This window comes from Notamacropus eugenii, chromosome 1 (assembly GCF_028372415.1).
Source record: "Notamacropus eugenii isolate mMacEug1 chromosome 1, mMacEug1.pri_v2, whole genome shotgun sequence".
Taxonomy (NCBI): domain Eukaryota; kingdom Metazoa; phylum Chordata; class Mammalia; order Diprotodontia; family Macropodidae; genus Notamacropus; species Notamacropus eugenii.
Genome location: NC_092872.1, coordinates 94,446,293 through 94,467,918, shown reverse-complemented (window position 1 = coordinate 94,467,918; position 21,626 = coordinate 94,446,293). Strand labels below are relative to the sequence as shown.

General features: G+C 37.0%; 1 protein-coding gene across 1 annotated transcript in view; it reads right to left on the bottom strand.

Annotated features, from left to right (window-relative positions):
• Positions 1 to 362: 362 nt before the first annotated feature.
• The window catches only part of CPPED1 (calcineurin like phosphoesterase domain containing 1), a 133,564-nt gene continuing 112,300 nt past the window's right edge, over positions 363 to 21,626 (bottom strand). The window contains exon 4 of the mRNA XM_072609917.1: positions 363 to 1,002. Within this exon, the coding sequence (XP_072466018.1) occupies positions 773 to 1,002 (230 nt within the window). The 3' untranslated portion in view covers positions 363 to 772. The remainder of the gene's footprint in view (positions 1,003 to 21,626) is intronic.

The window sequence follows — 21,626 nt, the reverse complement described above, 5'->3', positions numbered from 1 at the left end:
AGTACAGTTAATTAGTAGTCAATGTAGACAACAGTAATACACAAATACTGTTTTTTTCTAAAAATAATTTCCCCTGGTTTCTTGGTCACTGCCTAAATTCCCTTTGTGTAAGGAGACGGAGGCAAAGTGTAATAGAGTGATTCAGACTTAGGAAACTATATGCTTATATATACTGCGTGTATATACGATGGGCTGGTAAATGACTTGGCAAGGCAGATTTCTGATCTACTTTTTCCTGATGCCTCCTTTATGTACAAGCCAATTTACGTGATAATATAGCTTTCCTAGCTTCAAGGCAAACATATACTACTAATAAGAAAGAGAGGCAGTTATTTTCACCAGAAAAGAAACCAACACAAAACTTCTAAAAGAATTAACACTTCTTTATTACAGTTGACATCTTGGGAGTCACAACTGTAGTTTGACTGAGGTGTTCTCAATGATTAGACCTGGATCTATTAGAATTAAAGAGAATGGGGAATCATTGACAATATGGGACCATAAAAGAGTCAAGAAACGCCCTCAGGAACAGTGAAGCATGAGAGAGTCTAATCATCATTATCATTCATTGAATTCTCTTTCATAAAGGAGAGGAAGCCTTTCATTTTGTTTTTTAGGAGAGAACAAAGCTAACTCTTATGCACAGGTATCACCAAGTCACAAATCTTCAAGGCTCTGCTATTGTGTTTCAGTGAAGTATTCCTTGGAAATGCTCTTCAATGAAAAATCAAAAGATAAAAGTGAAAACTGAATGGCACTTAGAGAAAAATTGTTACTCTTGCTTAATCATATCCATCAGCTCTTTCTCTATTCCTTCATTACTTAGCTTATCTAAGCTGTAATAACGATGAACAATTTTCTCAGCTGTGATCACCACAACCCGGAGTCCGTGGGTATCTTCACCTAGCTGGCAGCCTATTGCAGATGATACCACCATGTCAAGGTCGTTGCAGAATCCACCTGCATTCCTATGGTAGTGTCCGGAGAACACAGCCTTAATGCCTAAGAATTTTAAAAAGAGAGAGAGAGAGAAAGTTTAACAATTGTGGTACATGAAAGCTGACCATTCACATCATTAAATACTTCAACTTTTTATTTTTGGTATAATAAACACTAAGAAACCAGGCTACTTAAGTGACCTCTGTGGTTTTGTTAGCCTAACTCATCCCCAGAAAATAACACCAACAGCTTTTTGACCCCAAAGAAGGTCAAGAGACAAATGTATATTATGGATATTGCACACATGCTCTACTTTGCATATACATGCTGTGCTTGAATGGGCCATTCTACATGTAGGGAATTAAAAACGTATTGTGGAATTCATTACAATTTTGATAATATTATTAGGCATGAGTTCTAAACCACTTGTCCTGTGATGTTTGAAGGAAAATGCGAAAGTGTAGGATTAGGCCTGCCAGCCCTTGGGAGCTTGTAAAAGCCTGATATAGAAAACAGTTGACTTTTCTGCATGGTAAACCATACTGATGACATTTTACTCTTGATGCTTTATACAGTTGTAAACTACACTATTTTGGAAAGATGTTGGTCAATTTTGAAGTAGTTCACATTAGCAATACTTAGCTGTAAAAGCTCATTTATGTTTCACTTTCATGCCATATTTATTGGCATTCTCAAAGAAAAGTACATTGATGGTGAATTTTCAAGTAACCAGCAATGCTTTTACAAAGAATCCAACTGGATAGTTTTCGGTTTTTAACAGTATGTATATTTTTTAAAAATTATTTTGTTTGGTACAATCCTGCTTATAGTAAATTACAGCGAATATAATCACAGAAACAATCTCAGAGTGGCCGTGGCGCTTAAAAACTTCAGGAATAAGTGTGAGACTGCCTGGGATCTAGTCAGTTCTGTTCAAAACCTGTTCTTTTTCTTACAAAGCAGTTTGCTTACTAAAATAAAGTATGCAACGTTTTTGTTTTGACCAAAAAAAAAAAAAAAAGAAATCAAATAACTGCATAAGGAACATTTGTAATAGGTGATCCTGCCCCTTGGACAAAACATGTCCCAAGGGCACACACAGGGCCTTTGGGCATGGACAAAGGGTGGCACCATGCAAGGCAGAGTGAGTGGCTTTGTGACAACCTGCTACCTCTAAGCAGCTGTCTTTTCCATTTCTCCTGCTACCAGCCTTGTACAGGCTGACACGCTCACTCTTACCTAGAGTTGTGGGCTTCTTAACCTTTTTCACTGGAGACCGCTTCAGCACTTCTTAAACTGTGAGTCACAACCCCATAGGATTTCAACTGTTCTTCCAGCCCCTCAGTTTTCTTTCCTTCCAATCTAGTCTACACATGACTGCTGGGAGAATCTTCTCAAGGCACTTAGGATCCTACCACTCCCCCTTGCTCAAAATCTGTCCAGCTTGCTCCAATTCTTCGAGCATAAAGTCCAAACTGTTGTTATTCCTTTACAATTTAATCCTTACCTAGCTGTCAAACCCAATGACCCTCTCCTAGAAAAGAAACTGTCTTGTTTCCCCTTATCTCGAGGGTTGTTGATAATTTTTTTTTTTTTTTTGCCACTGATAGCTTACAACATAAGCATTTTGGCCCCAATACCAGAGAATTGCAAACTGTAAATCTGTTGACACTGCTTTCAGTTATGTCTGGGCTTATTGGCCCTCCCAGAGCATTAGGTGCAGTGGCAACCTGTTACAGAATCATAAGAAGTCAGAATGGAAGGTCCTCTAAAGAGTAATTTAGTCCAATCCTTATTTTTACAGATGAGGAAAATAAGACCCAGAGATACAAAGTGAATCGCCCAAGTTAAAGAGTCAGTGGTGAGAGCCTAGAATTCTTCATGGTCAAAATGGAGCTATTTTCTTTTGCTCAAAACACCTCCCTTATTTCTGTTAGGAATTTCCATTCCTCTAGTCACACAGATTTGCAAACCTCAGAGACCCCTAGGTCCCCATTGCTCCTCACCCCACCTCCCATAGCTATCAGCTGGAATGTGGTGTCAATTCTACGTTCACATCTCTTGCAACAATCCCCTTCTCTTCACACACCAGCTCACAACCCTAGCTCAGGTCTTCATCACCTTCTTCCTGGACTACTGAAATATCTTCTTAATTGGTTTCCCTACTTTGAATCTCCCCACTCTTCAATCCATCTTCCCCATAGCTGCCAAAGTGACATTCCTACATCATGGGTCTGACCATGTCATTCTCTTGCTCAAAAAGCTCCAGTAGCTCGGTACTGCCTATAGAATCAAATACAAACTCTTCTTTTTGGCAATTAAGGCCCTTAATAATTTGTCTCCATCCTATTTATTACTTGTTACATGACTTCCCATTTCACACGTTCCCTAGTCCAGGAGAACTGTCTTCTGACAGTCCCCATTAAGCAACATTCCATCTCTAGTGTCTATGCTTTGGCACAGGTCTGCAATGCTCTCCTGTATTGTGCTTTTCAGAATCCTTGGTTTCCTTCAAAACTCAGCTCCCATGCTACATGGGGCCTTTCCTAAGAACCTCAGCTATCAGCACTTAACCCTTCTCTCTGCCCCAATCACATCACTTTGTATTTGTTTTGAATACATTTTGTAATTACTTTCATGTGTACGTATGTGTGTAAGTCCTCCAGGGCAATGACTGTTTAGTTTCTGTACGTGTATGCTCAGTGCCTAGAACAGTGCCTGAAACAGTAGATATCTAATACATGCCTGTGTACTGAGTGATCCTAATTCCTAGTCTGATGCTTTTCTTTTTCAAATTTTGATTTTAAACACTTAATAGTAACAACAATAATCACTTCCACACAGTACAGAACACAAAAGATTGTACATGAAAACAGGAATCTCCATTTTATGCATTTTAAAAATAAAACTATAATAAATTCTACATGTTATTTTCAAAACTGTCTTGCTTGCCTGCGTTTCCTTCTGAAATTCCTTCTTTCCTGTGCATTCTGAAAAAGTGCTTCAGTGGTCTTTTTTGGCAGGGCTCCTAATTGTTAATTCCCCATTCCTTCTTGACCCCTCTTCCAATGAAAAAAAGATTAGGAAAAAAACCCCAAACTTTGTAACAAATAAACATAGTCAAACAACATGAATCTATAGAGGAGCCATGTCTAGAAACATGTCTCTTTTTATCATCTGAGTCTATCACTTCTCTGTCAGGAGGAAAGTGACATGTTCCATAACAAGGCCTCTGGAGACATGGTTGGTCACTGCATCGACCCGAGTTAAGTCTTTCAAGGTTACTTTTTTTACGTGCAATAACGTCTTCCTTGTATATAGTGGTCGGGTTCTGCTATCCAGGATTCTCTGCAGTCATGTCCACAGCATTTCTTATAGTGCAATAATATTCCATTCCATTAATATACTTGGTTTATATATATAAATACATAAATATTATTTGCTTAGCCATTCCCCAATTGATGGGCCCCCCATTTGCTATTACTGCTTTCATTTCTTTCAGTTGTCTGACCTTTGTGACCCCATTTGGGGTTTTCTTGGCAAAGATTCTGCAGTGGTTCGCCATTTCCTTCTCCAGCTCATTTTACAAATAAGACAACTGAAGCAAACAGGGTTAAGTGACTTGGCCAGAGTCACACAGCTAGCAAATATCTGAGGCCACATTGGAACTCTGGTTTTCCTGATTCCAGGCCCAGCACTCTCTCCACTGCAACATTTAGCTTCCCTGAGCACCTCCTTGGAATCTAATTATTGTCTTTTTTTCCTTTCTATCTCTCTCAGCAACCCTCACTCTGCCATGCTTTTCCTTCAACAACACAGCATATTTTAATCTTTAGACAAATTTGCCTATTCCTTGAACCTGTGAAATGCTTTCTTGCCTCTACATTTTTGCACGTGTCTTCCACTCCCCTGTGCCTCCAACTATCAAGATCACACTCATCTAAGAAGGCCCAGCTTGAATGGGGACTTATTTCTGAAGACCTCTGTTCCCCTTAAATTGATAAAATGACTTTTCTCCTAACATCCAGTCTTGTGTCTCTAATTGTCTATTGGATGTTTCAGACATCTTAAAACTCAACCGTGTCCAAACATTCCCCAAGCCCTTCCCTATTCCTAACTTCACTATTGCTGTTGAGGCACCATCATCTTCCCAGTCACCCAAACTCCCCACCAAGGTGTCATCCCTATCCCCACATTTTCTCTCTCTCTCCCTACCTACCTCCCCCAACCTTCCCTTATTGAGGCAGTTGCCAAATCCTTTTCTTTCCTACTTCACTCAGTTGCTAAACATTGATTAAGTTCCTACTATGTGCCAGGCACTGCTGTAAGCTACTTTTCTAACACCTCTGGTGTGTATCCCCTTCTTCCCAGACTGCTGCACTAGCTGCTGGTTGGTCTCCTTGCCTCGTCTCTCCCTACCACTCTAGTCCATCTTCTACTGAGCTGTCAACCTGGTCTTCCTAAAGTACAGATCTGATCATGTCACCTCTTATTAAATAAAGTCCAGTGGATTCCTGTCATGTCTGGGATCAAATACAAACTCCTGCCTGACTTTTGCAGCTCTTCATAGCCTGCTCCCTTCCTGCTTTACCAGTCTTCTTATGCCTTACTCCATGATGTACTGCCAATCTCCCGCCCTCACTGGAATCCTTACTGTTTCTTGAACATGACACTCATCTCCTGATTCCTGACATTTTCCCTGGCTATCCCTCAGGCCTGAAACTCTCTTGTTCCACATCACTGCCCATGGGCTTCCTTTAAGTGGGCTAAAGTCACATTCTTCTGCAAGAAAACTTTCTTGCTCCTCCTTAATCTTCCTTTAGATTATCTCCAAAATTTTCATATATGTATATATATATATGTGTATGTATGTATGTATGTTTGTATGTGTATGCACACAAACACACACACATACAGATCTAGATCTGTATCTATCTTGTCTGTATGTAGTTGTTTGCATGTTATCTCCTGGTTCAACTTTAATCTCTTTGAGAATAGGGACTGTCTCTTGCTTCTTTGTATCCCCAGTGCCTAGCACAGTGTCTGGTATACAGTAGGCACTTAATAAATAGTTAGTGACTTGACTTTTGGTATTCATTTCATTCTGATTGGGATCATAGTTACCTGTCTATTTTATGTTCCTCAGCTAGAGTATGACGACAATAATTTGCACTGATATAATGTTTTATGGTTTATTTCCACTGGTGCCATACATAGTTCAATGCCTCATTTTTACACAGAAGTGTCCTGAGGTTTCTGAAGAATATGCCAGCTAAGCTCAAATCCTGGAGGAAGGGCTTTGAGCAGGATCTTGGCGACAGTGTCTGAGGATCAGCTTAGCTAAGAGGCAGAGAAGCTCACCACAACAGGTTGGTTGTATTAGGTAATGAATTATTTGGTTATAGAGACCTATGAAAAGATGAAAAAATAAAACAGTTCTCAATACTGTGCCCTTGTTTCCACAGTGATGGTATTGGAGTGGACATAAGGAGGCTAAGAATTACACAGTTTTTAGACAATATGCAAAAATTAATTTATCATTTTGTACTTGAAATGTGAAGTATTTGTACAACAACTAGTGAGTTTAAAAAAACTAGTGGAGGAAATTAATCAAATCCATATTAATGTTCTTTTTTGTTAAATAGGACCACACAAAGAAGTTGTAGTCAAAAGAAGGGATGCTTTTAATGAGATAAGACTAAGGACAATAAAAAGGACTTATTTAATTATATTAGTGGAGGAAAAGAGGATTAAAGAAAAATAGGGCCACTTGCATGGGATGAATGACATTGTGATAATGGATAATGGGGAGAAGGCAGAACTACATTTCTTCAAGAAGATTAACTGTTCTTAATCATTTTCTACCAAGGAAAATGTTCTTTGAACTAAAAAGGACAGAAACAAATTGTTAATGGAGAACTGAAACCCCCTAAGTAGGATGATAGTAAGAGGGCATCTAGATGATATTGATGAGTTCAAATGATTAGGCCCAGGAAAACTGCATCCAAGGATACTGAAAGAACTGGTAGATTAAATTGCAGAGGACCTGGTCTGTGATCCTTGAAAGACTGTGGGAAAGAGAAGAGATGTTGCAGAACTGAAGGAGAGCAAATGTTTTTTCCCAGTTTTCAAAAATGGGGACAGGGTAGGATCTGAATACTCTTAGTCAGTAAGTTTGACTCCAATTCCTGACTAAACTGTAGAATCTATTATGGAGGAGCTGGTTTGGAAAGGAAAGGGGGTGATATTCGAAGAGCTACATCACTTTATGAAGAATAGGTCTTACCTAACTCAGGACACTTCCTACATTACTTTAAACATGACTAAACTAGCAACTATGGAGAATGTTGCAGAAACTGGACTTTGATAAAGGTATAGATGCCATGCTTATCACATTTGAAGATGACACAGAGTTAGGAGGGATAGCCACCCCAAGTTACAGTGTAAGGATCAAAAATTTGTCCAGAAGATGAGGATGAGCCAAATCTTCTTGTTCTTCAGTCATGTTTGACTCTAATCAGATGGTATTTAATGATATATAAAGTATGCACTTGGGTTAAAAAAAATCAGCTTCACAAATATAAAAGGATGGAGATGTGGACAGACAGACAACAGTCTAATAAATTTGATTCAATTCCTTATATGTTTGAGAAATGTGGCCTTTATCAGAGAAATTTGCTGCAAAATTTCTCCCAGTTCCTTATTTTCCTTCTAAATTTGGCTGCATGGGTTTTGTTTGTGCAAAATCCTTTTAATTTAATGAAATGAAAATTATCCATCTAACCTTCTGTGATGCTCTCTGTCCCTTGTTTGGTCATAAACTCTTTATGTACAGATCTGATAGATTTTTCCATGTTCTCCTATTACTTTTATGATATCTTGGCATATGGTGTGACATGTTGGTCTTTGCCTAGTTTCTGCCAGATTGTTTTCCAGGTTTTTCAGCAGTTTTTGTTGAATAGTAAATTTTGGTCCCCAAAGCTTGGATCTTTGAGTTTATCAAACATTACATTACTATGGTCATTTACTTCTGTACAATGTGTACCTAATATATTCCACTGATCAACCACTCTGTTTCTTACCCAGTACCAGACTGTTCTGATAATCAATGTTTTGTAATATAGTTTGAAATCAGGTGCACTTAGGCTGCCTTCCTTTACTTTTCGTTCACTGATTCTCTTGATATTCTTGACCTTTTGTTTTTCCAAATGAATTTTAAAATTATTTATTACAGCTCTATAAAATAATTCTTTGGTAGTTTTATTGACATGGCACTGAATAACTGAAACAATTTAGTTAGAAGTATCATTTTTATTATACTGGCTTAGCTATACATGAGAGCTTAATATTTCTCCAGTTGCTTAGATCTGTCTTCATTTATGGGAAAAAATGTTTTGTAATTGTGTTCACATAGTACATGTGTGACTTGGCAAGTAAACTTTCAAATATTTTATACTGTCTGTGGTTATTTTAAATAGAATTTCTCTATCTGTTCTTACTAGATGCTGTTGGTAATATACAGAAATGCTGATGATTTATGTGAGTTTAAGTCCTGTAATTTTGCTAAAGTAGTTAACTGTTTTAGCTAGGTTTTTAGTTGATTCTCTAGGGTTCCTCTCTAAGCATACTATCATCTCATCTCATTTTCAAAGAGTGACAGTTTTGTTTCCTTGTTGCCTATTTTTCTTCCTTTCTTTTCTTGTCTTAGTGTTATAGCTAGCATTTCCAGTAAAATACTAAATAATAATTGTGGCAAAAGACATTCTTGTTTCACTCCCTGATCTTACTGGGAAGGCTGCCCACTACAGAAAATGCTTGCTCTTGGTTTTAGATAGATACTATTGATCATTTTAAGAAAAGCTCCATTTGTTCCCATGCTTTCTAGTGTTTTTATTAGAAATGGGTATTATATTCTGTCAAAACCCTTTTCTTCACCTATTGATTATAATGAATTGTTTTTTGTTATTGATGCATTCAATTATATCAATTTTGCTTATAGTTTCCTTGATACCGAAACATCCCTACATTCCAGGCATAGAGCCCACCTGGCCATAGTGTATGATCTTTGTGATATATTGCTATGGTCCCCTTGCTGGAATTTTATTTAAAATTTCTGCAGCAATATTCACAAAGGAAATTGGTCTATAGTTTTCTTTTTCTGTTTTTGCTCTCCTTAGTTTAGTTATTGCTTTAATTTCATCTTCATTGGTGGTACTGTTACCTTTTTCATTTTTGATACTGGTAATTTGGTTTTCTTCTTTTTTAAAAAATTAAACCAACCAATGATTTAATCTATTGTTTTTCTCATTACGCCAGCTCATGGCTTTATCCATTTTTTTTTTAACTTCCAATTTTATTATTTTTGCCTTTGATTTTCAGGACCTACAAATTCTGCTTAATTGGGGATTTTCCATTCATTTGAGGATTTTTACTAGGATTTTTTTGAAGTTGCATTGCATTTTTTTGATTTGCTCTTCCTTTTTCATTGATGAAAGAGATATAAATAAACAGATATAAATTCTCTCATAATTTCTGCTTTGGCTGCATCTCACAGATTTTCCTGTGTTGTCTCATTGTTGCCATTATCTTTAATGAAATTATTGATTGTTTCTATTACTTGTTTATTGACCCATTCTTTAGGATTGGATTAATTTCTAATTAATTTTTAATCTCTGTTTTGACAACTCTTTCTTGAATATAATTTTTATTGCATTATAGTCTGAAAAGGGTACATTTAATATTTCTGCTTTTCTGCGTTTATGAAATTTTTATATCATGACCCATGGCCAATGTTTGTGGTGCCATGTATAGCTGAGAAAAAAGGCATACACCACCCAGTTTTCTCCACATATGTCATATTTAATTATCTATTCTTCTTATTTATTTTATGGTTAGATTTATCTAGTTCTGAGATGGGAAAGTTGAGGTCTTCTACTAATAAAGTTTTACCATCTATTTTTCTCCGGTAATTCATCTAACTTTTCCTATAAGAAGTTGGATGCTTTGCCCTTTGGTGCATATATGTTTAGTATTCATATTACTCTTCTTCTAGAAAAATGTAGTTACTCTGATTATCTCTTTTAATTAGGTCTATTTTTGTTTCTGCTTTGTCTGAGATGATTGTTACCCCTACCTTTTTTACTTCAGTTGGAGCATAACAAATTCTGCTCTAGGCCCTTATTTTAACTTTGTGTGTGTGTCTTTCTCTTTCAAGTATGTTTTTTTGAAAACTATATATTGTTGGATTCTGGTTTCTAAACCATTCTGCTCTCCACTTCCATTTTATGGGTGAGTCTATCCCATTCACAGTTTATGATTGCTAACTGTGTATTTCCCTTAATCTTATTCTATTTATCCTTTTTTTTTCCCCCCAGTCCCTCCTCAAAAGTTTGTTTTGCTTCTGAATACTATCTCCCTTAATCCTCTCTTTCAGGTATAGTATGTTCAGGGAAGACTAGTACTTCTGGTGTGGAAGCTGCCAAGCCCTTTTCAGGGCTTAACATTTCCATAGTGTTCTCAGCAGATCATCATCAATTAATCAGCGCTGAAGTCACTGACTGTATATTTCAAGTTGAGGTCAATTCCTGTCCAGCTGAACTTCCAATTAAAGAAGAGGTTTTGAATGTTATCAGACTCCTCTCCTGATACAGATTCTATTCCAGCAGAGATTTATAAGAAAGGAAATCCACTGCTTATACAAAAACTGGCAGAAACTTTCTGGGTTAGATGGCAAGAAGAGGTTATCCCTCAGGAGTTCAAGCATGCCTCTGTTTATCCTTATAAAGGAAAGGGATATAGATTGTCTCATGACAATCACTAATGGGGTCTTGTAAAGCTCTTATCTTACCTTAAAGTTCTATAAAAATGCTATTATATTACTATTATATTATTAGTCACATGCAAGGCATAAATTGAGTAATAAGCTGAGTATGATCAATTAATAAAATAGGAGCCTACAGAAAAAGAGAAGTAAATAAAGTATACTTTGGGTATAAAATATTCATAGAAGGAGATGTAAATGAAGTCTGCCCTGCCTGGGTATGTTACCTCATCAGAGCACTTTTACACCAAAAAGATCAAAGACCAAAGAGAAGTGATAGATGTTTAACAAGTGGGCTTTGAAGGTGCAAGCTGCTAATATGTGTTTAAATACCACTTGATGCTCTCAGTAAGAGGCTCTTTATTAAGTTAATTTGGTTGTCAGCTTAGGAATTCTGAATTCTAGTATAATCACCCTCTGCAGAATTTCACTAATAAGCATTATTTAAAAATGTCTGTTATCCAACCATAGCACCATGTTATGGAAAGACTAAAGGTTTGTGCACTAGTGGTTTGGTAGATCAACCTTCTGACATTTCTATGACCCCAGCTGCAAAGCAATTACAGGAGATGATCGTGAGGCTCTCAACTTTCTTAAAACATTGGATCTAAATTCTGTCTTCATGATATGATTTTATAAACTGAAATTCCATTCTAGACGCAAATGAGGAGACTACTAGCTTGGACAGCCACAATAGAGGCTTTTAGCAGAGATTTTAATTGGCAATGACTCCTTGTTGATAGAAGAATGACCTTTCCCTGAAGGTCTACGTTATAGAGGAAATGTGTTATAAAGGAATTCCCCTAGTTTTAAACACATTTTTCTGCAAAGCAGGATTTCAGGAATCATAGCATAGGAAATTGGAATAGAGAGATGATCTCATCCCTATCTTTTCCTTTGGTAGCTTATCCTTCATTTTGCTAGTCTAGACCAAAAGAATTTCTATTGCTGGAACAGCTCAGAGCCACTCAACTCAATCACTGTTAAGTGTAACTGTCCCACTTCTGGGTTTTGAGAGAATATTAACTATTTTTTCATCTTCTTACCTTTGAAAATATATGGTTAACTGAAAATTCAAAACTTCCCTATTTCATACTGAGGCAGAACTTTCCTAGTTTCTACTGTCCAAACCACAGGAAAAAAATGATAGAAATAAAAACCAAAAAACCTTATCTCTCTTACTAATATCAGTCAGAATTTTTATAACTAAGAACAGTAAAAGTGGGCCTTCAGAATACATTTATAAAATTGCTTCTGAAGGAACAATTCCATTAAGATATCAGGGATCTACTTTCCATAATACTTTTAAAATGTCTACCTCTTTATAAATTCTGAGACTTAAATCTCATTTCCTTAAAAATTTAATGCTGGAAGCTGTCATAGGAGTGCCATATAAGTGACATAATTTTGAATTTATAATAAATATATACTCTCTAAACTCTTAAGAATGCAAACAACTAGATTGAGTAGAACTTACAATCATATGGTTATGAAGAACATGCCTGCTTATGCTGACCAAATGATTGTTTACACTGGTCAAGATGACTGTTGTATCAGGATTATCCTTAAGTGTTCATCAGTATAACTGAATATTGATACAAACAACCGGGGCCATAGAATATATCAACAAAATTGCAGATTGGTCACAATGGACTCAAGCTGACACACTAACTCATGGCACAATGGCTTAGGACTACCTCAGAAACCAATTATCAGCCTAAGCAAAGTGGAAACACAAAAGTCAGTACTGGAAAGGACCCGGGATTTTAGAAGAAACTGTACTGTGAGCTTCCTCCTTTTGGGGCTCAAAGAGGGACAACTTTAGCCTCAACAGAGACCAGACTGGGTAGAAACGAGCTCCCACCCATCAATGTCCATAGCTTTGGGGCTTGATTTACCATACCCAACTCCCTGTACCCATCTTCCTCAAAAGCCTCAAATCTATCATGGTCATTTCCACCATCCTGGGAGTGATAAGGCTGTTTGAAGGTAGTCTGAATATGATGTTGGGCTGGGTTATTTCCTCTTTATACATTTCAGAGAACTTAGGCGATTTACACAATGTAGGGTGGTAATCAGAGTAGGGGCTTTTCTTTATTAAGCGATTGAGTGACAAAATAAATTTAGTAAAACAACTAAAAGTGCATGTATTATTAATTAAAATCTACAAATGCAATTTCATTAGACAAATCATTGAATGACTTTTTTTCTTTGGAAGATACATTATTCACTTAGCTCATTCTTTCTCACATAATGCCCCAGGTACCTGTACTCAGGAAGTCAATAAAAGAATTGAGACAGAAGTCTTTGTGCTAAATTAAAGAATGAGATGTTTGCCATTTAGTATACTAAGTTATGGATGTCATAAGCAGACTAGAACAGCTAGGTAGGGATGTATATGACTGAATAAAGAATAGTTATTTTAATCACAGAAGAAATGCTTCTGCTCTGAGGTTCAAGATTTCATTTCATTAGGCACTAATGTTCTTATTCTTGGACTTAAAAAGTAATCTAGATGAGAAAAAATTAAGAAGACTGGCATGTTTTTGATTACTCACTGATCATTACTATAGAATTTCTGTAGTTACTACTCATAATACTCTAGTACAGAAGCCTGAGTACTTGAATATGATGTCATAGCACAGGCTTTGACAATTCAGTCCAGTATAATAAACAGCTTATTAAGTACCTAAGAACCTGCTCTGATGACTCCTTGTGATGTGGAGGTGACCCTAGGTTCTTGGAAGCAATGCCAGTGGTACACATGCTATGTCAGGGACATTAATTCTGGAAAGGTTTCAAGTAGGTCCTTTCAAAGCTTGGCTCAACTACCACCTCTTACAGAAGGTCTTTCCTGATTCCTCCTGACTGCTGGTGTATCCCCAAATCATGACACATTTACTAAATATATATATATATATATGTATATATATGTATATACATATATATATACATACACATACATATATACATACATACATATGTATATATATGCCCATATACAAAAATATATGTATGTATATATATATGCCCATATACAAAAATATATATGAAATTATATTTATATTTGCTTAGATGTGTACATGATATTACCCTCATAGAATTTAAGATCCCTAAGGGCAGAGACTATTATGTATTTACACCTTCAGTGCCTAAAACAATTTCTAACACAGCAGGTGTTTAATAAATGCTTACCAATTGATTGACTATGATCCCAGTGATACGTTGTGCCTGTTGTCTTAGATCTAGCTAAATGCGCTGTTGATTGCATCAAGTCTGAGGATGCTGCAAAGCCTCTTAAATAGGATCCATTATCATATATGAGCAACTATGGATCTCATTTAACTAACATAGGAATAACTAGATGGATGAAGTTTTCTACACTAGGGTCAGTAAACTATGGTCTGAGGGTCAAATCTAGTCCACTGTCTAATTCTGTACTGTCTGTCATATATTTTTCTTTTAAATTGAATTATTTTATTTGTTTTCAGTGTTCGACAATCACTTCCATATAACTTAGATTTTTTTCCACTCCCTCCTCCTCATTCCCCCCTCCCTCCCTGAGATGTCATACAATCTTATATAGGTTCTACACATACATTCCTATTAAATGCATGTTGAAAAGAAGAATTAAAATGAAAGGGAGAAACCATAAAACAAAATAAAATATAATACAAAAGAAAATGGTCTGTTTCTGTCAGCAATCCAATCCCATAGTTCTTTCTCTGGATGTGGGAGGCATTTTGCCTCAAAAGTCCATTGGAAATTTTTTAAGTCCATGCATTTCAATGAAGTACTAAGTCTACCAGAAAAATTCCTCACACACTGTGGTTGATGCTATATACAAAGTTCTCCTGGTTCTGCTCCTTTCACTCAGCATCAGTTCATGTAAGGCTTCTCTGAAGTCTTCCTGTTCATCATTTCTCATAGCACTATTACATTCATATACCACAACTTGTTCAACTATTCCCCAATTGATGGGCATTCCCTTGATTTCCAGTTTTTGGCCACCACAAAGAGAGCTGCTATAAATATTTTTGTACATGTGGGATCCTTTCCCATTTCTACAATCCCTTTGGGATACAGTCCTAGAAGCAATATTGCTGGGTCAAAGGATATGTACATTTTTGTAGCTGTTTGGGTGTAGTTCCACATTACTCTCTAGAATGGTTGGATCAGCTCACAGCTCCACCAACAATGAATTAGTGTTCCAACTCTCCCACATTTTCTCCAACATTTATCATCTTCCTGTTTTGTCCTGTTAGCCAATCTGATAGGTGTGATGTGGTATCTCAGATATCAATTGGGGAATGACTTGTATTCTTGTACATTTGACTCAGTTCTCTACATAGTTTAGAAATGAGGCCTTTATCACAGACAATAGTTGCAAAAATTCTTTCCCAGTTTTCTGCTTCCCTCCTAATCTTGGTTGCATTGAGTTTGTTTGTGCAAAAACTTTTCAATTTAATGTAATCAAAATTATCCATTTTGCATTTTATAATGTTCTCTTTCTCTTGTTGGGTCACATATTTCTCCATTCTCCATAAATCTGACAAATACACTATTCCTTGCTCCCTTAATTTGTTTATAGTATCAGTCTTTATACTTAAATCATGTGTTCATTTGGACTTTATTCTTGTGTATGGCATCAGGCATTGGTCTATGCCCAGTTTCTGCCACACTGTTAACCAGTTTTCCCAGCAATTTTTGTCAAACAGTGAGTTCTTATCACAGAAGTTGGGGTCCTTGGGTTTCTCAAACAGTAGATTGCTATATTCATTAACTACTGTGTCTTGAGTACCTAACCTAGTCCACTGGTCTATCCTTCTGTTTCTTAGCCAGTACCAAGTGGTTTTGATGATTGCTGCTTTATAATACAATCTGAGACCTGGTAAATCTAGGCCACCTTCCCTAGCATTTCTTTTCATTACTTCCCTTGACATTCTGGACCTTTTGTTCTTCCAGATGAATTTTGATATTATTTTTTTCTAGCTCTAGAAAATAATTATCTGGTAGTGTGATTGGTGTGGCACTGAATAAGTAAATTAATTTAGGTAGAATTATCATTTTTATTATATTAGCTTGGCCTACCCATGAGCAACTGATGTTTTTCCACTTATTTAGATCTGACTTTATTTGTGTGAAAAGTGTTTTGTAATTGTGTTCATACAGTCCCTGGGTTTGTTTTGGCTGGTAGACTCCCAGATATTTTATAGTGTCTACCATAGCTTTAAATGGGATTTCTCTTTCTATCTCTTGCTGTTGGGCTTTGTTAGTAATATATAAAAATGCAGATGATTTATGTGGGTTTATTTTGTAATCTGCAACTTTGACAAAGTTGTTTATTATTTCAAGTAATTTCTTTACTTGATTCTCTGGGATTCTCTAAGTATATCATCATATCATCTGCAAAAAATTTTCCAGCCTGAGACTATTTAGAATATCAGCAGGAAAGATCTGTCTCAGTGGGGTGAGAATGGAACACAATAACTTATGGACACTCCATGTGTTACACTGGTACAATTGAAACAAAACACCAAACCTTAAGAAATGTCCCCATAATTTTGAGGATTTATAGATGGACATGGATTTGAGTCACATGGGACTCATCAATGTGGGTGGAAGGTGCCATATTAGGTAGTAAGCACACAAATAAGAAAATAAAAGTCTCTTACCTCAGAAAGCTTACATTTTGCAGGAAGATACAACATGTGCCCAGATGTGTACATGAAAGACAACATGAAGAGGAATAAAGCAAAAACAACCAGGAGACTCAGGAAAGACTTCCCAAAGGAGGTGGCACCTAAGCTGTCCCATGAACATGGCTAGGGATTCTACAAGGTGGAGGTGGGGAGGAAGGGTATATTCCAGTCTTGCAAAGGCAGATGCATAGGGAACTACATGCTACATATAATCAGACACAGGAAAGAGCTCCTGGGTCAAGGTTCTAAATGTTAGTGAACATGAACTTACCTAAGAGTTGAGTACTGGAGAGTGCTCCAGAACTCCTGGTGGGCATCAACCAAATATAGTATTAATCACTAATTAAATAAGCCACTGCAAAATTGACCTTTAACCTAGAATATGGGCCATGATACACAATAAAGCCAACCAGATGGTACTTAATTTACTAAGGAAGTTCAATGACTGGGAAAAATAAGCCAAATGGGGATGGGTGGCTGATCAATTAAATCAAAATTGTCAATATAGTACCCTCAAAGAGATAAGAAAATCATGCTTTAGCCACTCACAGATTTCATCAAGAATTGGAAATATTTCATCAAGAACTGGAAAAATCATGTAACTTGGAGATAATGCAATCTTAAACTATAATTCTTACTTCTGTTGGTCTGGAGATAAGCTGTGGATTCTGAAAGTGCTATTATATATGTCATTGAAAGCATCCTATAGTTGTAAAGGTGTGAATGGTGAAATGACAAAAAACCCTGACTTTTATTTTTAAAAAATCTGAAGTGAAAGCTATGTGATTTTACACAACGTATCCATCACTCTTGCCTTTTTATGAGATTGCAAATTCTTGAAGGCAGAAACCATATATTACATTTTCTCCACATTTGTCCCTAACTATATAACAGATGCACTCTAATTTTGCATTTCTAATTGCCTTCTGTGGGTATTCATTTGTTTTGGTAATTACTTCAAACTCAACAATCTAAAATCACTCATCCTCACCCCAAGAGAAAGTCTCCATCATGACTTTCCTCTTTGTGTCATTTTCTCCTTAGTTCTATCATTGTCTGAATCAACCAAACTCAAAAAGTTAGGACTCATTCTCACTCCTTCTCTCTCTCATATTTCACTTCCAGTCAGTAACAAAGTGATGTCTCTTTGTAATATCACTACATCCATTCTTTCCTTTCCATTCCCACTAATACCACCCTAGGGCTTTATCTGCTCAGGTGAATCCAATGAAAAGCCTGACAGAATTTCTGGGCAATTAATAATAAATTTATTAATTAGGCTAGCAAATAATCATTAAATTGATGGTCAGTAGTCTCTTTTGGTAACCAAAGACAAAACCATGGAGATCATCAAATGCTTAAATACCATTGGAAAAGTGGGTGCCCCCAATAGGTAGAGATCAACCCTGACTAGTAAACAATTAATGAGGGGGAGGACTTTCAAATGCCTTCAGCTACAGCATGAGACTCAGATGTTTCCAGCTATCTGGACAAAAGAATCCATCTCTACCCAGACCAACTGAACAAGTAGCGGGGCATGGGAGAGTTTCAAGGATGTGAGCTTTTAGGACTGGAATTCACCTAGATTAGATTCTATTTATACTTTAATCAGAAGCAACTTCTCCTAATTGGGTGGGATCCCCCCCAAGATTGAGGAGAATGTTCCTGAAGGATCAGGCCAATCTCATCATCAGCCCTGTCCTTCAGAGACTGACTACAAGGACTGGTCTCTGAATGAAGAAAAACAGGAAAAAAGCCTCAATCCCAATTTAATAACTGGCTGTAATAGAAAATAATCATTTCTCTCATATGCTTGGCCTGTTACACTAGTCTTTTATTTGGTCTCTTTACCTCTTGTCTTTTCTATTTCCAATCTGCCTTGCAAATTACTGCTAGATTAATGCATGCTAGCTTCAAACTCTTACGATGATTCCCTAGTGTCTACAGGATTTGGGCATTCAAAATTCTTTACAATCTACCTCTTCAACCTTAAGTTAACCACTATCCAATATTATTCTTTCACTCCAAATGATTTTCAATTGCTGTTCACCTAAAAATTGTATGCTCCTATGTTCTCTCTGTTCTACTTTCCTTTCCATTCCTGGTTCACTGGGAAAAATTCTACACTCCTTTCAAAGCCCAGTATCTCTGTGAAACCTTTACTGAGAAATGAACCCCACTTTCCTACCCTCACAGTGATCTCTCCTTTGAAATTATACAGCAGTGATATTTTCTATCACTCACTTGGTATTTATCATATCTTGTAATGTTATTAATAATTTTATGTTATATAAATGTCTGATATCTTCAAGCAAACTCCAAAATTCTTGCTATGTCTCTGCATCTTTAGACACAGTCACAGTAGCAGGTGCTCTTTAACATATGACACTGACAGCATCATGTTTCTGTAGCTATGATTCGTTCACCTGTTCACCAACAAATAGTTATTAAGCACTTACTGCAGGTAAAACAGAGGTGAGTGCTACAGAAGATCCAAAATTTAGATAAGATGCACTCCCTACCCTCATGGAGATTACAGTCTTATAAAGGGATAGCATACGCACACAGATAACTAGAAGTGATCTCCAAGGAGAAGATTCTTACTAGTAGGGTGGGGTGGGATCAAGAAAGGCTTCATGGTGGGTGAGTGGAAATAGAATTTGGGTAGGGATTTTATAACCAACAGGGGAGAACGATGACCTGGAGGTGCAGGGCATCAGGATGGGAGGAGCACATGACATGTTTGGGGGTCAGAGAGGAGTCTACTTCAATATGAAACAAAGGCAGAATGGTGCCAGATATTCGAGGGCCATGAATGCCAGGCAGAGGACAGGGAACTTTATTCAAATGAGCAAGAAAAAAGCCACTGAAGATTTCTGAGCAAAGGAGCAAAACAACCTGATTCATGCTGGAGGAAGCGTTTACTCTGGCAAAAAATGGAGGCAAGATAGCCTGGTTTTAGAGCTTGGTATAAGAGTTACTATGGGTGGCAAGAAGAGTCTGTGTTAGGGTGCTGGGGTGGGAATACCAAATAGGGAATGAAGATAAGGAATATTTTAAAGTGGAAGGATTCAGTAACTGGTTGGATATGAGGTGAAGAAGGGGCAATAGCCTACACTCCAAAAGGCTCTAGCATTTGAAGTTGCTGCTTTTTAGTAATGTCAGCAAGATTTATTCTTTAAATAGCTTTTCTGGTACTGGTGACTGATAGGACGAAGTCCTCAGTATAGTCTTGTCCAGACTCAGGGGTTGGTACTTTGGTTATCAGTCTGAGATTATGGAACCAAGTTTCTTAGCAGGAAGCTAATCTGTACCCAGATTAGCTTTTATATTAATTATATTATATTATATTATGAGTACGCTCTAAATGACTAAACCAATCTACTGGAGTCCAAAGTCACATTTTTAGAACTGGATGAGATCTTGGAGATGGAAGAAGCTGCGCCTCAGAGTGGTGAAGAGGCTTGTTTACAATTGTACATTGCCCCGGTGTACTTCCGGATCCTGCAGGGCCAGATCTTTGTAAAAAACATCAGTCCCTGAACCCAGCACCTCTTTTCAATATTCACACACTACTCACACAGCAGACTTAAGTTTATCTACCTGATTTAGTAACAGAAGGGAAGAACAAAAGAGAGCCTGAAGGTTCTGAATGTGAGAAACTGCAATAACTGGTGGGGCTACAGTTTGGAAAAGTGGAGTCAAAAGGAGAAGATTTAAGGGAAAGCAAAGTTAGTTTGGGTTTGAGAATGTTGACTTTGATATGCCAGTGTAGCTCCCTGGGAGTAGTCTGGAGATACCTGACAGTACTGGCTCTTGAATTCAGAATAAAGGTCTGGGCTGGAGATACCAATTTGGGAGTCATTTACAGAATGGTATTAGCTAACGCAAAGAGAAATGCATAGAGAGAGCAGAGAGAAGAGTCCCAGGAAATCTTTGGTGAACACCTACTTTAAGGGGACATAAGAAATAAGTGGACTGGGTAAAGGAGACAGAGGAGGATATGTCAGAGCAGCATTTCTCAAAGTACGGCCTGGCGACCCCAGGTACTTGGAATCCTTTCACGGGTTAAGAGTCAAAACTATTTTCCTAACTAAGAAAACACTTGGCCCTTTTCCAACGATATGACTATATATGGCTGGATTTTCTTGATATACTTCAACCAAAACATCACAACAGATTAAATAAATGCAGAAACAGATATGAGAATCCAGCTGGCTTCTATTAAGACAAACAATAAAGAAATTTGCAAAGATATGTAAAACAATGGCACTCTTCACATTAAATTTTTTTTTGTTTTGGAAATAAAGTTATTTTTCATTAAAATGGTTACATTTATGGATCACAGCAGGTTAGTATATGTTAACACATAATGGGTTTATTATTATTTAGTTTAGGATTTATGTTAACATGTAATAGGTTTATTACTGTTATTTTAAATGAATCAATAATTTAAAAAATGATCAGTTTTAATTTCTAATGTGGCAAAATCAAGGTATAATTCACATCAACAAAAGTTCTTTGGGGTCCTCAATACTTTTTTTTAAAAACTGTAAAGGAAAATCAAAAGACTGTGGTGATTTGGAAGCCAAGGGATGTGAGACCATCCAGTTGAATAGCACTGTCGACAAAAGCCACAAAAAAGTCAAGGAAGATAAAGATTGAGGAAAACTTAATTATCAAGATTCATGGAATCATATGATCTAGAGATAGAAGGGATTTTAGAGATTATCTAGTCCAGGGTTTCTTAAACTTTTTCCATTTGCGACCCCTTCAGAGTTTCTTTAACTGACCCAATAGAGTTCCAAACCACTGTTTAAAAAGCCTAAATTCTAATCCCAGGTCTTTAAAAGACGCCTCCCCCCCCCCCCCCCCCCCCCCGCCCCCATACACAAATAGGCCCCAAAGTCAAAGAGAGATTAAGTGGCAGATTGTATTGGGATCTTGGTCTTCTCGGTGACCTTGGGGAGAGCAGTTTCAGTAGAGTGTAAGGGCAAGAAGGCATCCCTCTTGAAATATGTAGAGACTTCGTATTTTCTGACTTGTGTCCCCAGTCTCAGCAGAAAGTAAGTTTTTCTAGCAACGGTGATGTCAAGAAAAAGAAGAAAAGGTGGGCACGGAAACTACTTTTTTAATGAACAAAAGAAAACAGAAGGAAATTCAGG